Source organism: Simochromis diagramma, unplaced genomic scaffold (genome assembly GCF_900408965.1).
Source record: "Simochromis diagramma unplaced genomic scaffold, fSimDia1.1 OVJJ01000705.1, whole genome shotgun sequence".
NCBI lineage: Eukaryota > Metazoa > Chordata > Actinopteri > Cichliformes > Cichlidae > Simochromis > Simochromis diagramma.
Genome location: NW_024387448.1, coordinates 3,793,867 through 3,805,916, shown reverse-complemented (window position 1 = coordinate 3,805,916; position 12,050 = coordinate 3,793,867). Strand labels below are relative to the sequence as shown.

The window sequence follows — 12,050 nt, the reverse complement described above, 5'->3', positions numbered from 1 at the left end:
AACGCTTTCCCATCATCACAATGGATTTTTAGTGAATGTGAAATTAGTCTTTTCCTTGGTTTTTCCCTTGGACCTCCCACAGGGATGTCATTTTTGTGCAGTTTCTTAATTGTGTTGAATCATGAACTTTGCAGTTAGCTGACACAAGTGCGGCCAACATATTCTAAATGTTGTTCTGGGTTCTTATCTGACCTCCTGGTGAGTCACTGATGCCTCCTGGAGTAATTTTGGCAGACCGACCACTCCTCGGGAAGTTTCACCAGTGTTTCAAGTTTTCCGTTAAAGGATAAAGGCTTTCTCTGTCATTTACTCGAGCCCCCTAACCTTAGAAATGACTTTGTAACCCATCAAATTTTTTTGTTTAAAGTAATTGAAGGTTATTTCAACACTTAAAATTTTAGTGTTTAAAATGTGTTTACATTTCATTTCCAATGAACTCTGTGTTTTGAGAAACAGCAGTCATCTGTCAAATGCCCCAAAAGATTCACATGTCCTCTTGTGCTGTAAGAGGGTTGATTAATGGGTCACTGTAACATGGGACCTTTGTTTCAACCATCTTTTTAATTTTACTTATAATTACTTTTCCACAAATTAACTTACGCCTATGCTATGGTATACTGCATATTACTGTAATGTTGTTATTATTGGCAACAAAGAAGCAATTTCTTAATCCAAACCAAATGACTGTGCCTAAATCTAACAGTTTTGTCACATATCTGGATAAGAGTGATCTTTATTGTTGGTGGTTGATGTCTACTGCTGGTATTGGTCATATCAGGGGGGTAAATGACCTAAATAGTCACCTAAAGGTCTTTTTGTACCTTAAACTGAGCTGATGCTTCCCTTATATCTCAGGTATATGGAGCATAAATATTGGACTGACGTTCTGTTGGTAGGTAGAAGTTTGTCAGTTAATAAGTTTTAATCTTGCTTGATTTGATGGAAAAAAAATAAAAGTGAAATTATTCCAACAATGCAAAAGTGTTCTGATACAAGAAACACTGTGTTTCTTGTATCAGTGTTTCTTGTGTTTTAAAAGATTAATTGGGGAATATCCGTTTGCCTCGTAATGAGCTCTCCCACACATGAGTTATAAAGTGTGAGAAAACAGAGAGAGACAGGTCAAAGCAGGTGGAGTTCAGATGGTGTTCATTTATCTGATGACTCAGTGTAACACTGATATATATGGTGAAGAAATCAGTTTATCACAGGTCAAACAACAACATCCATCACCCTGACAAATGATTGCTGTCTGCCACAAAGTGACCTCCCTTTCATCATCAGGTAAACAAGCCGACATCTGGGCAATGTGGCTGCAAACAGAATTCTATATTCACGTGAAAACAACAGCTGTGCAGGCGCATTCTGCACTCTTTTAGCACTGCATCATTTTAAAGGCTCTTTTTCTGACCTAAGTTAGGACTTGAATTTTAGGATTTTAGTCATGTTAAGGCAACTAAAGGTTTGTAAACTATGGCTCAAGTACACTCTGTTACCTGTCTATAAGACTCCAGAACCATCCATGACTGATAATTCAGACATGCCAGCATCTTCTCCTTTGTCTAAATGAACTCAACTAAACTCAAACTAAAAAGAAGATGTGTTCAAAATGTGCTAAGACAATGCAAAGAAAAGTCTGGCAAATAGTAGAAGAAATGGCATAGCACCTTAAATGTAATTCAGTGTCTGCTACCTATGATGTAACCTAACACTGAACACCACGGCCACCAGTCCAACATACAACAATACTTTTGTACTTTTTGGCAGCAGGCATCGTAATGTCAAACTGCACAGTGTTTGTGTGTTTGCAGATATTTGTTGAGCAGTTAGAAATACAGCATTTGAAATAACGTGTTAAAAAAAAAAAGCAGTCACTTTATGCTCTTCAATACTATCTCAAATGAATCAGGCTAAATTTATCCTGTGAAGATTGTCCTATAAATGATGTCTTTTGTATGTTATTGTTTGCTCATTTAACCTTAAAATCAGTTTGATGTTTGCAGGCATATTATGAACAGGAAATAATAACTCCCACCACATGTCTTAAAGTTTATTGAAACGTTCCCGTTTTAAAATTGTGAGGAGCAGAAAGTAGAGATTTTGTGTTAAAAAGTAGTTGAGTAAAAACAAATGGCAAATAATGTAAAATAAATTCAGAAGTACAGATATCAATTAAATATGACACTTCTAAATAATTATAGTAACAAAATATGTGTACTTCATCTACTTCCACCTCTGCTTGGTGTCCTGGACAACAAATGTTTGCACATCAGCTGCTTTAGTGGAGAAGAGGAAAGATTGGCTTCTTCTTAAAACCAACTCCCAAGTTTCAACAAAATCACATGGTATAGTAAAAATAGCCACAAAAACAAATAACAAAAAAAATCCAAACACAAACAAAGAAAATCTTTAAGTTTTAAGTAGAAGAGTAAACTCATTCATGTTGGTGGGCTGCAGCTAATGAATGCCGGGAAGTGCATGGACAGAGGCGATGACTAGTCTAAAGTGCAGCCACGTGGTCTGTGCACAGATGGGAGTTTAATTCATATTATATCAAATAGACACAGACTAATTGTAATATACCAAGAGAATATAACTAATTTATGCTTGTTTTTTTTAAGCTGTCTCTCTCTCTCTATCTCTGTGACTGTAATGTCTTCTCGCTGGGATGCGTTAAAGCTTTACCGTACCTTGCACATTCATGCTGTTTCTACAGCTGCTGCTGCACTTTGAGGGGGTTGTTCTCTTCAGCGGGTGCTTGAACCTCTTTTCATTTAAATTCCCTGTGTTCCCAGTCAACAGTGGCCTTGCTGGCAAATGAACGTAACTCACGAGGCTTCCTAGCGCTTTGAAATTCGTGTGCCTACGTGCCTCCGTGTGTTCACAGTACACATCAAGGATTTTGCAGCAGCGTCGTGGTTAGCAATCAGCACACGTGCAGCTGAAAAACAGTTGTCAGCAAAGTGAAGGATGACGAAAAAGATTATTCAGTGAAACAAATACACGAGTGTAAAAACACACACAGCACTGGATGAATACTGCACCACACTTCATCAGCAGCAAATAATGATAAAGAATCTAAATCATGACAAAAACAAACATCTTCATTTTTCCACTGAATTTACTGCATCAGGTCAACAAGTAAATCATAAATGGTGTTTAACCAGCCAGCAGTCTGTACTTTCATCCCAGTAAGAATCTTGGATAGCTGATGAATTACTGTAACAACAAACATCACAAATCTCAGAATGCACACCATTACACGGCAGTTTTCCTGCTTATTCTTTTTTTATTGGCAGTTTGGGAGACATCCAAGTGTTGGCTTCTGCTGGAGGCAAAAGTGAGAAATGCTTACAGCAACATACATATACCATTTCAACCATTTGTTACTGAACCACAATGTAATATATATTCCTTTTCAGCCAATGTGGAACACAGAATGGACATGAATAAAGAGCAAAAATATGAAAGAGGACAACAGCAATCTGGCACAGCAGTAGCTAACTTACTCATAAAATACAGTTAAACAAGATGTTTTAGTTAATAATAGCTACAACTGAAAAACGTATATTAGTATATTTTCTCTAATGAATGTCTATGTAAATTATTTTTAACACATTAAACAAACAGTTTTCCTTAAGATTTACAATGTGTAGGTATTTATTTAGTCATTTATGCGCTAAAGGTGGATCTCCTGTCTCCTCCTTACTTCTTTTAAATTTTAAATTTGTTGACAATTGAAATGACAGTTTTGATCAGCAAATAGCTAATATTGCTACACCAATAGTATTGGTTATTTAAAAAATAATAATAAGGAAGGCTCTATAATTCACATTTGTAGAATGCACTCCACACACACATTGTTTATGCTCAGAGATGTCTCGTTTATTTAGGGTTCTTTATGCAACAACCCACAGTCTGGTCAGCGCTGGTCTCAGCTTTTCCAACAACCCCGTCTCTCGTCTCCCGCCTCACTAAAAAGGGGAAAAAAGACTCATCAGTCCAAACACCGCCAGCTGTGTTCTCACCTGCCTCCCCGGCACTGCCCCCTTGAGCTCACTGCACCACTCCTCCCCTGCAGTTGAGCCAGGGAGCACGCCTCCGCCACTATGTTATTTTTATGTTACCCTTACCCAAATGTTTACTGTGACTTTACTGCACCTCTACAGTGCTAACATGCTAATGTTTTTCAGATACCCACCTGAGACCCAACCTATTCATTTATTCTCTGTGTAATATCATATAGAAGTCTGAAGGTTAGGATTTGAAAATCATGTGCGATCATATTTCACCAACAAAGTATACCTGGAGAAATTTAGCTTATGCCAATACTGGTAGCTTGGTAAACAGTGATGCTGAATGCGGTACTATTATCACCTTAGGAGGCCATTTGATGCACTGCAGGTTTTGGTGCTTGCAATAGTTTTTTAGTTTTGGATGCTTTAGTCTTTTTTTTAAAATAATTGCTATGTTAATTATGCCAATTTAAAATGTTATGATGTTAAAATGGTTACAAGCCCAGACACAGATTCAGTGGTAGCTAATGTTTAATTAGGTTGGTGGAGTTTACTGTTGCTACATTAACATATTTTAATAGATGTAATTTCACTTTTTCCTGTCTCTGTACAAATGTAGAGCCCAAAGTATAGTAGGAATGGATGCTTGTTGTCTTCCACTGGTGACAGACTGTAATTTTAACCTGTACAGTACTGACTGGTGCTTGGAGATGTGGTATTGATTAGTATTGGTATTACTGATATTGGTCTTTCACTCTCTAGGACTGTTGTGGATGCTCACAAAATGATTATTAATGATTAGCAGGATTAGTATTTTCTCACTAACTAGCTACAAATAATACATAGATAATTGTGTTTGGAGCTTGTCAGCTGTTGAAACAGACAACAGTGAACCACACAGTTCATGAAACAGTCCTTTGATGTTCTTACATACCGATCCCAATGGTGATCTGCAAAGCTCCTTCATTCTCAGCATCTGTCAGTCATAACAATTAACCAAGTTGCTAATAAAAAAAGAGCTATTCAGAAAATCAATTAACCGTAATTCATCTTCGTTAAAAGAACCTAGTAAGAAAATGGAACAAATGAAAATATTAATAATACAGTAAGGCTGATTATGCATGGGTCTCCCGCTATATGATTGTACCTTAGCGCTGGCTTCTACCTTTAGCTATGGAGGCTCATGAAGCAACGGGCCAAAGACTAATGGATTCTTTTGTTTTTGTTTTTTTTTATTGTCCAGATTTCTGTCTGCTATGTATAATCTACATAACAGAGATAAATCTGTTATATAGATTATACAGATGGCTTATTTTTGCTGAGCTGAATTTGGTTTAGAATGCAGCTCAGGCCCGTGATTATATGTAGATTTGTGCAAAAGCTGTCTCCTTCAGTAGTGCAGCAGTCCAGATTCTCTGTTTTACACTTTTGCCAAAATGTTAGTCTGTGGAGTATTGCAGCAACACTAAAACCATATGTGAACTATGTACTCTCACGGAAAACCATACACAGTAGACTCTGCTCCAATCAACCAAATCTTTTGCATGGAATCTCTTTTTCTCACATGTAATGCTTCCCACACAGTTCGACTCTTTGTCTCGCTACTGCCATCGATCTCTTTGCCACTCTGCCCACTCCAGCTGACCCTCTTCCACTTTCTTCTCTCACTCCTCCACATTCTGTTCTTCTCTTTCTATAATGCTTTCTATAATTTCTCTGTCACTCTCTCATATTCTTTACATTTCCCCCTTCTTTTTCCGCTGCCTCCCTCCCTATTTGCCTCTCACCCCTGGCCCCCACAGTGCTGCGCTGCTTTCAACCCCCTTGTTCCCATCATTCAAACTCTTACTGCCCGCTCCACGCAGGCTCTCTCTGTCTGTCTCACAAAGCTTGCCTTCCCCTTGTAGTCGTATTTTACAAGGTTAAGTTATGATTTGTGGAAGTAGACAACTCCTAAGTGTCCTAGGGAGCTCCCTGCTGCTGTGCTCTCCTTTCAGCCCAAAATGAAATGTGGTCCCAGCGCTGGTCTGTGCACTCGCTAGACTTTGACATAAATGCAAAGGAAACTATGTGAAAGGCACTGGGGATTAAAAAGCAATGAAACAGGAAATGGAAACAGGGACAAACAGTGTCACACAGAAAATTTGCATTTGTCCTTGGCTTGTTGTTTGTGCACATGATAATATTTCTGGGAATATATTTCATTTATGAGAAGGGGCATGCAGTTTCCATGTCTTCATGATAATACACAGGTGACTTTGTCAGTTCGCTCACATTTCACTTCTCTGGATTTTAATAGAATCTCTTGTAATTGTAAAGCTTTGTCATAATCATAAATTCACTGAATCTCTCTCCCCTCTCCTCCAGGTGGTCGCCAGGGAAAGATGCCAGTGACAGCACTGGAGGCTTTTGACCTGGAGATGAAGAGCTGGACACGTTATTCCTGCATCCCCAGCCGGAGGGTCTTTTCCTGCTGTGCTTCAAATGAGCGAAGCCTCTTCAGCCTTGGGGGCCTCCAGCAGCCGGGGCCGCATAACTTTTACTCCAGACCTCACTTTGTCAGCACCACGGAAGAGTATGATCTGGATCAAGGTAAGCTGTTATTTAACCCTGAAGGAAGTCATGAGTTTAAGATGACATTTTTAAGGTCGAACTCAAGGGATGAAATACAGCCTGAAGGAGCAGGAGCTTTCTGGGTGATCCATTAAACTGGTTAGGCAGCGGTTTTGATGCTTTCACTCTCTCTTTCACTCTCTTTAAATGGGTTTGAGTATTGGAGATTAGCCCATTATAGTTAGATGGCAAGTATTTTGTAAAATTTTCTACCTGTCCAATAGTGCTATACCTGCCTGACCACCACAAATAAGGTAAATGGTTCTTATATAGAGCTTTTCTACTCTGTCTTGAGCACTCAAAGCGCTTTACACAACTTGTACATTCACCCATTCACATCCATTTGCACAATGCACCTTTTTCTACTGTTTCTAAGTGCTTCCTAATTTTTATCCACACACATTCATACTCCAATTGATGCACCGGAGAACAACATGGGGTTAGTATATTGCCCAAGGACACTTGGCATGCAGACTGGACATGTATATTTACATAATTTCTTTCTCTTCCTCCCTCATTTTCCACCTCCTCATCTTTCTCACTTCAAGCATTATATAATGAACTGAGCTCATGGCTCTAACACATGAAAATGTGCATAAACATGCCTATTTATGTCTCATATTGTGGCAATTACTTATTGTCAGCAGATCAGACACAAAATTCTCCCATCTCCAGACAGGTGACAATGAGTTGGCTAAAGAACAACAAGAAGGTTCTAAGTTAACATTATGGCGGCTAACATTAGGTTTGAGTATCCTAAAAATCACATTTTCCCTCTGAAAAACAATTTGATTACATTCTCACATCATAAGAGAGTTTATTCGCTAAGTACATGAGTCTATCATTGGTAGATCCACTTCAAAGAAAGTTTCAATAATCCCAGCTAACAGCAGCTAACAGCAGCTAACAGCAGTGCTTACTGACAGAAATGTTCAGGATATCCTCAACAACTCACCTCGGTATCGCTGTAATCAGTTTGTCATCAGTTTCGATGACACGCTGACTTATAGCGGACTCCCAGGACACCAGACATATTGACACTGCAGTCATATTGACAGCTGAGGTAAATGACATTTGTCATACAGTGGCAAATGCATTTGAACTGGGATGTGAAAAAACAGAATTCAGTTTACGGCAATCAACAGACATGTGGAGTGCTCTTCCCACTCCCTTTCAATATGTAAATGAATCAGAATGGTAGCAATATTGAAATGCATTGATTTTGTATAGTATTTTTTTTCTCTTATTTTCTTTACTAAATGTACCTGTATATTGTGGTGGACAAATTTTACACACTGTGCCTTTAAAAAGGACAAATTGCATAAAGTTTAAAAGACAGATTAAACAGATAAAAGCACAAACATATGCTTCCTTTCATAAAGAAAAAAATAAAACAAACAAAGAATAAATAAATAAGGAAAAATCACACACACATACTTGCAATGATAATATAACAAATTATGTATTTATGTATGTGAATTATTGAAAATGTCAGGAATATTCTAAATTATGGAGCCTTATATTGCGTTATTTTAACATATACTGTTGTCATTTCAGTCTTGTGTCACGGCAAAGGCAGACAGTTAGAATGAACCACGTGTCAGCCTCACATAACACACAAACCTTTAAAAAACTACTCACATCCTTCCAGCTGAAGCCTTCTTATCGGGCTTTTCTTTCTGCACCTTAGCTTGTTAAATGAGCTGCCAAACAAATTTGCACAGCTACGATCAGTTTGCACACTGGATAGCTAATTACCTGCTCATGTGCAGCACATTAAACCATCAACAACTTGCATTTCTCTCCGGCTGGTTAAGATCAAACATATGGAGCAAATGTTCCTCATTTCAGTGATTAAAACACACAAGCACACAAAGGAATGACGAACAGTGACTTCAGCGGGACGGCAGCAGGAGCGAGAATTTGTTTTAGTGCGTTAACAATATAATGCTTTCATTATTTTAGTGTAGTGTTTTTTTTAATGTTTTGAAAATGGCTTTGCTTCACCGTCCTTTAATAGTGTCTGTTTAAGTAAAGAAGGATCTCTCCTTTAATATGAAAAGGCTACAGGATGTTCAGTATTATCACAAAATGCAATAAGTTTAATGTGTCAAACAGGAACAGAGAGAAACAAGGCTTTACTACAATGAAGGGATTACAAATGCAAGCCTGGTTTAATAAAGTACTTTCTCCAGTTGAGGTAACTAAAGTTCCAAGTCCACTTTTAGAGCACTTCATGTACTTATGCTTGATAGACATCAAGCATAAGTACAAAACATCATAATTCGAGACACCAGTTTCTTTCTCAGTTCCTTTTTGCTGCTGTGGTCTGTGTTATCATACCTCAGCTGACTTAAGGTGTATAGGATCTTGTCTGAATACAATGTATACATGCAGCGGTATCCTGGTTTCTTTCAAAATGCTGCAGCTTACATGCTTAAATGTCATTTTGTTTAAAACTAACATAAACACAGGAATGGAGTGCTTCAGAACTTGATCGTAAGCAGGATACTCACCTCCATATAAGCTCACCTAATGTGCAGTTCGTGTTATGGATACTGCTGTGTTGTGCTAGTGTTGGGGTAAACAATATTCACATTCTTTCTTCTACTCCATTATTTGAAACTGTGGCACAATGGATGGCTGCTCAAATAGTCACGTCCTAACTTAAATTGTATAGGACAGCGGTCCACAAGCCAGGCCACAGACCAGTACGAGTTGAGGTTCAGGTGTAAATTTATAGTTTTCAAGGTTTCTATTGTCAGATATAAGCCAGTCTGTGGCGCAAAAAAATTTGGGTACCGCTGGTATAGGACCCATGGAAGGAAATGTTATGTTATGTGGTCAACAGGGAGCATATATGATGAGGGACCCTTCTGAGGAATAGAGCAAGGGGAGCTGTGGCCACCAATGAACACTAGAAAATGTTCAGACATGACCTAGACCACTGCAGAGCCATTTGAGATATACCCACCCAGGAGTAATTCAGACAAAGCAGTCCAGTTACTCTGCTTTATGAATTCCTGTATGCTTGAATAATTTCAGTAGATAAGAAGGAGAAGCTGCCTGGTAAACAGCCTAATGGAATCAGCGGTTGGGTATCTCACAGTGTGTGCTATGCCACCCTGGAGCACTCGGAATGGGGAATACAAAGCAGCCCAAATATGGGAAGATTATACATTAGTTGAGTCAGATCATATCAAATCAAATCTGCACTGTTGATGATGATGCTGCAGAATCCTGACCAGTGAAAGAAATGGGCAAACGCTTCTACCACACGGTTTGTCGATTGACTCACTTTAAATGTTGCTGCATAAAACATGACTGAACAAATGCATGTATGCAATGTTGGCAATAAATCTGATTTGAGTAATGACAACACTTCAGGCGCTTAAAGGTGCCCTTAGCTGCTGCAAATCTGTCAATGATTTTAATTTTTTGCTTTATTAATACCTCAGGAGTCAAAACAGAGTGAATCATTAGGATTATGTGGGATATAAGCTTTAATTAACCCATATTATTATTTAGTGATTTTGTGCAAGGATTATAACATATGCTCCAAATCCCATTTGAAGCATGAAATCAAAGTGTGGCTCCTCACATATACTATTAAGCTGTAATTAAGTCTGTTGTAGGCAAATGAGATATTTGATGTTACAGAAGGGTGAAAGCTGAGTGAAACATTTTTAATATAGCACAAACAGTTCGTGTATCCTCAAAATCCACACATTTTAAGTAAAGTTAAGGGGTTTAATGTCATGTTGAAACTAAGCAGCAATATTGCCATAAACAATCTTTCATATATGCATATTTCTCTGGCACTTACATTCAGCAGGGAGCTTGTGGTTTAAGTGCAATGTTATACTGACTGTCAATCTGATTTGTAGACGTTTATTGCAGGATGTGAAGCCAGCTGCATCAGTCATTTGTTCTTCTGCAGATAAAGCCGAGGAGATCTGTTTGTGTGCCTTCGGTGACAGATGATGATTCAAACACTGTCACCTTGCAATTCATGAGAACCCTTTCAAATGTGACATTTCAATCATGTGAGAAACATGGTCTTTAGCTGTCATCTCTCTTTCTATATATATGTGTGTGTGTGTGTGTGTGTGATTGCTTTACCTTTTTTTGCTTTCTTTCATAATTTATTATATATCTTTTACAATTTTTATACTTTCATATTGTTGTATATACACTACATCAGTGATTCTAAAACTGTTACCCATGGCCCAGAGAGCCATGGTAACCATGGTAGCCAGGGGTTAAATTACTATAAATATTTATACATTTACAATAAAAACTGATGAACTGGAGTCATGTGATTTAAATTAGGTTTTTTTTTTTTTACGTCTTTGGCAGACCAGTTTTTGATAAAGAACTACACCATGTCAAGTAAAAAGAGACCAAAAGGCCAAAACATGATGTGACAAAACCATTTTCCTCGTCTTCACCACTCCTTCTTCTTTTTCTTCAAAGGAACAAAGAGAAGACGTGATTGATGGTAAATGGACTGATTCCTATATAGCACTTTTCTGCTCTCGCAGAGTACTCAAACCGCTCTATACAACATGCCACATTCACCCAATCACACCCATTCTCACAAGCACTTTCTCTATACTGAGTGCTTTCTAACTACATTCAAGCACATTCATACTCCGATGGATGCATCGGAGAGTAACTTGGGTTAGTATCTTGCCCAAGGATGCTTGACATGCAGACTGGAGTAGCCATCCCCATTGATTGAAAATAAGTGCAAAAAATTGAGGAAAAAGTAATTTAAGATCATAGTTGCACACAGTACAACACATCATCTCTCACATCATCTATAATTGACTGAGACAGGACTCTCTTCCAGACACTCTAAACCAAGGAACAATGTACATTCCAAATTCCTTTAATTTTAAATATGTTTATATTGTCTATCCTGTAAAATAGTCAGATGTCTATTCATATTAATGTACAGAATTCACCTGCTTGCTGCTACTACTGCACATTCACCCAATGTATATACTAATATATATATATAATGTTCTTCCTCTACCCCCCCCCCATTTTTGCACATGTCGAGGAGCGTGTGAGGCTACATTTCACTGTGTGTTATACTTGTATAACTATGCATGTGACAAATAAAGAACCTTGAACCTTGATTTAGCACGTTTGTCTAAGCTAAATGAAAAGATAATGGACAATGACGCATCACAATTGCAATAAAACAGTAATCCCCTATCAGACTGTTATCAAGTTATGACGCAAGGAAGCAAGCTAGCATGTAAGTGCATGCAATCTGTTTGTGATAATACAGCATTTGAAATGAAATGCAATGACCAGACAAGCACCAGCTGTAACGGAGCTCCCATCGTGGGTTTACTCTTGTTTGACCTAACCAAAAGATGATGTTGAGACAGCTGAGTTTCTGTTGTC

General features: G+C 38.2%; 1 protein-coding gene across 1 annotated transcript in view; it reads left to right on the top strand.

Annotated features, from left to right (window-relative positions):
* Window positions 1-6,020: 6,020 nt before the first annotated feature.
* Window positions 6,021-12,050, top strand: part of klhdc8b (kelch domain containing 8B) — a 56,903-nt gene continuing 50,873 nt past the window's right edge. Inside the window, exon 1 of the mRNA XM_040013762.1 lies at window positions 6,021-6,608. Coding sequence (XP_039869696.1) covers window positions 6,401-6,608 — 208 coding nt within the window. The 5' untranslated portion in view covers window positions 6,021-6,400. The remainder of the gene's footprint in view (window positions 6,609-12,050) is intronic.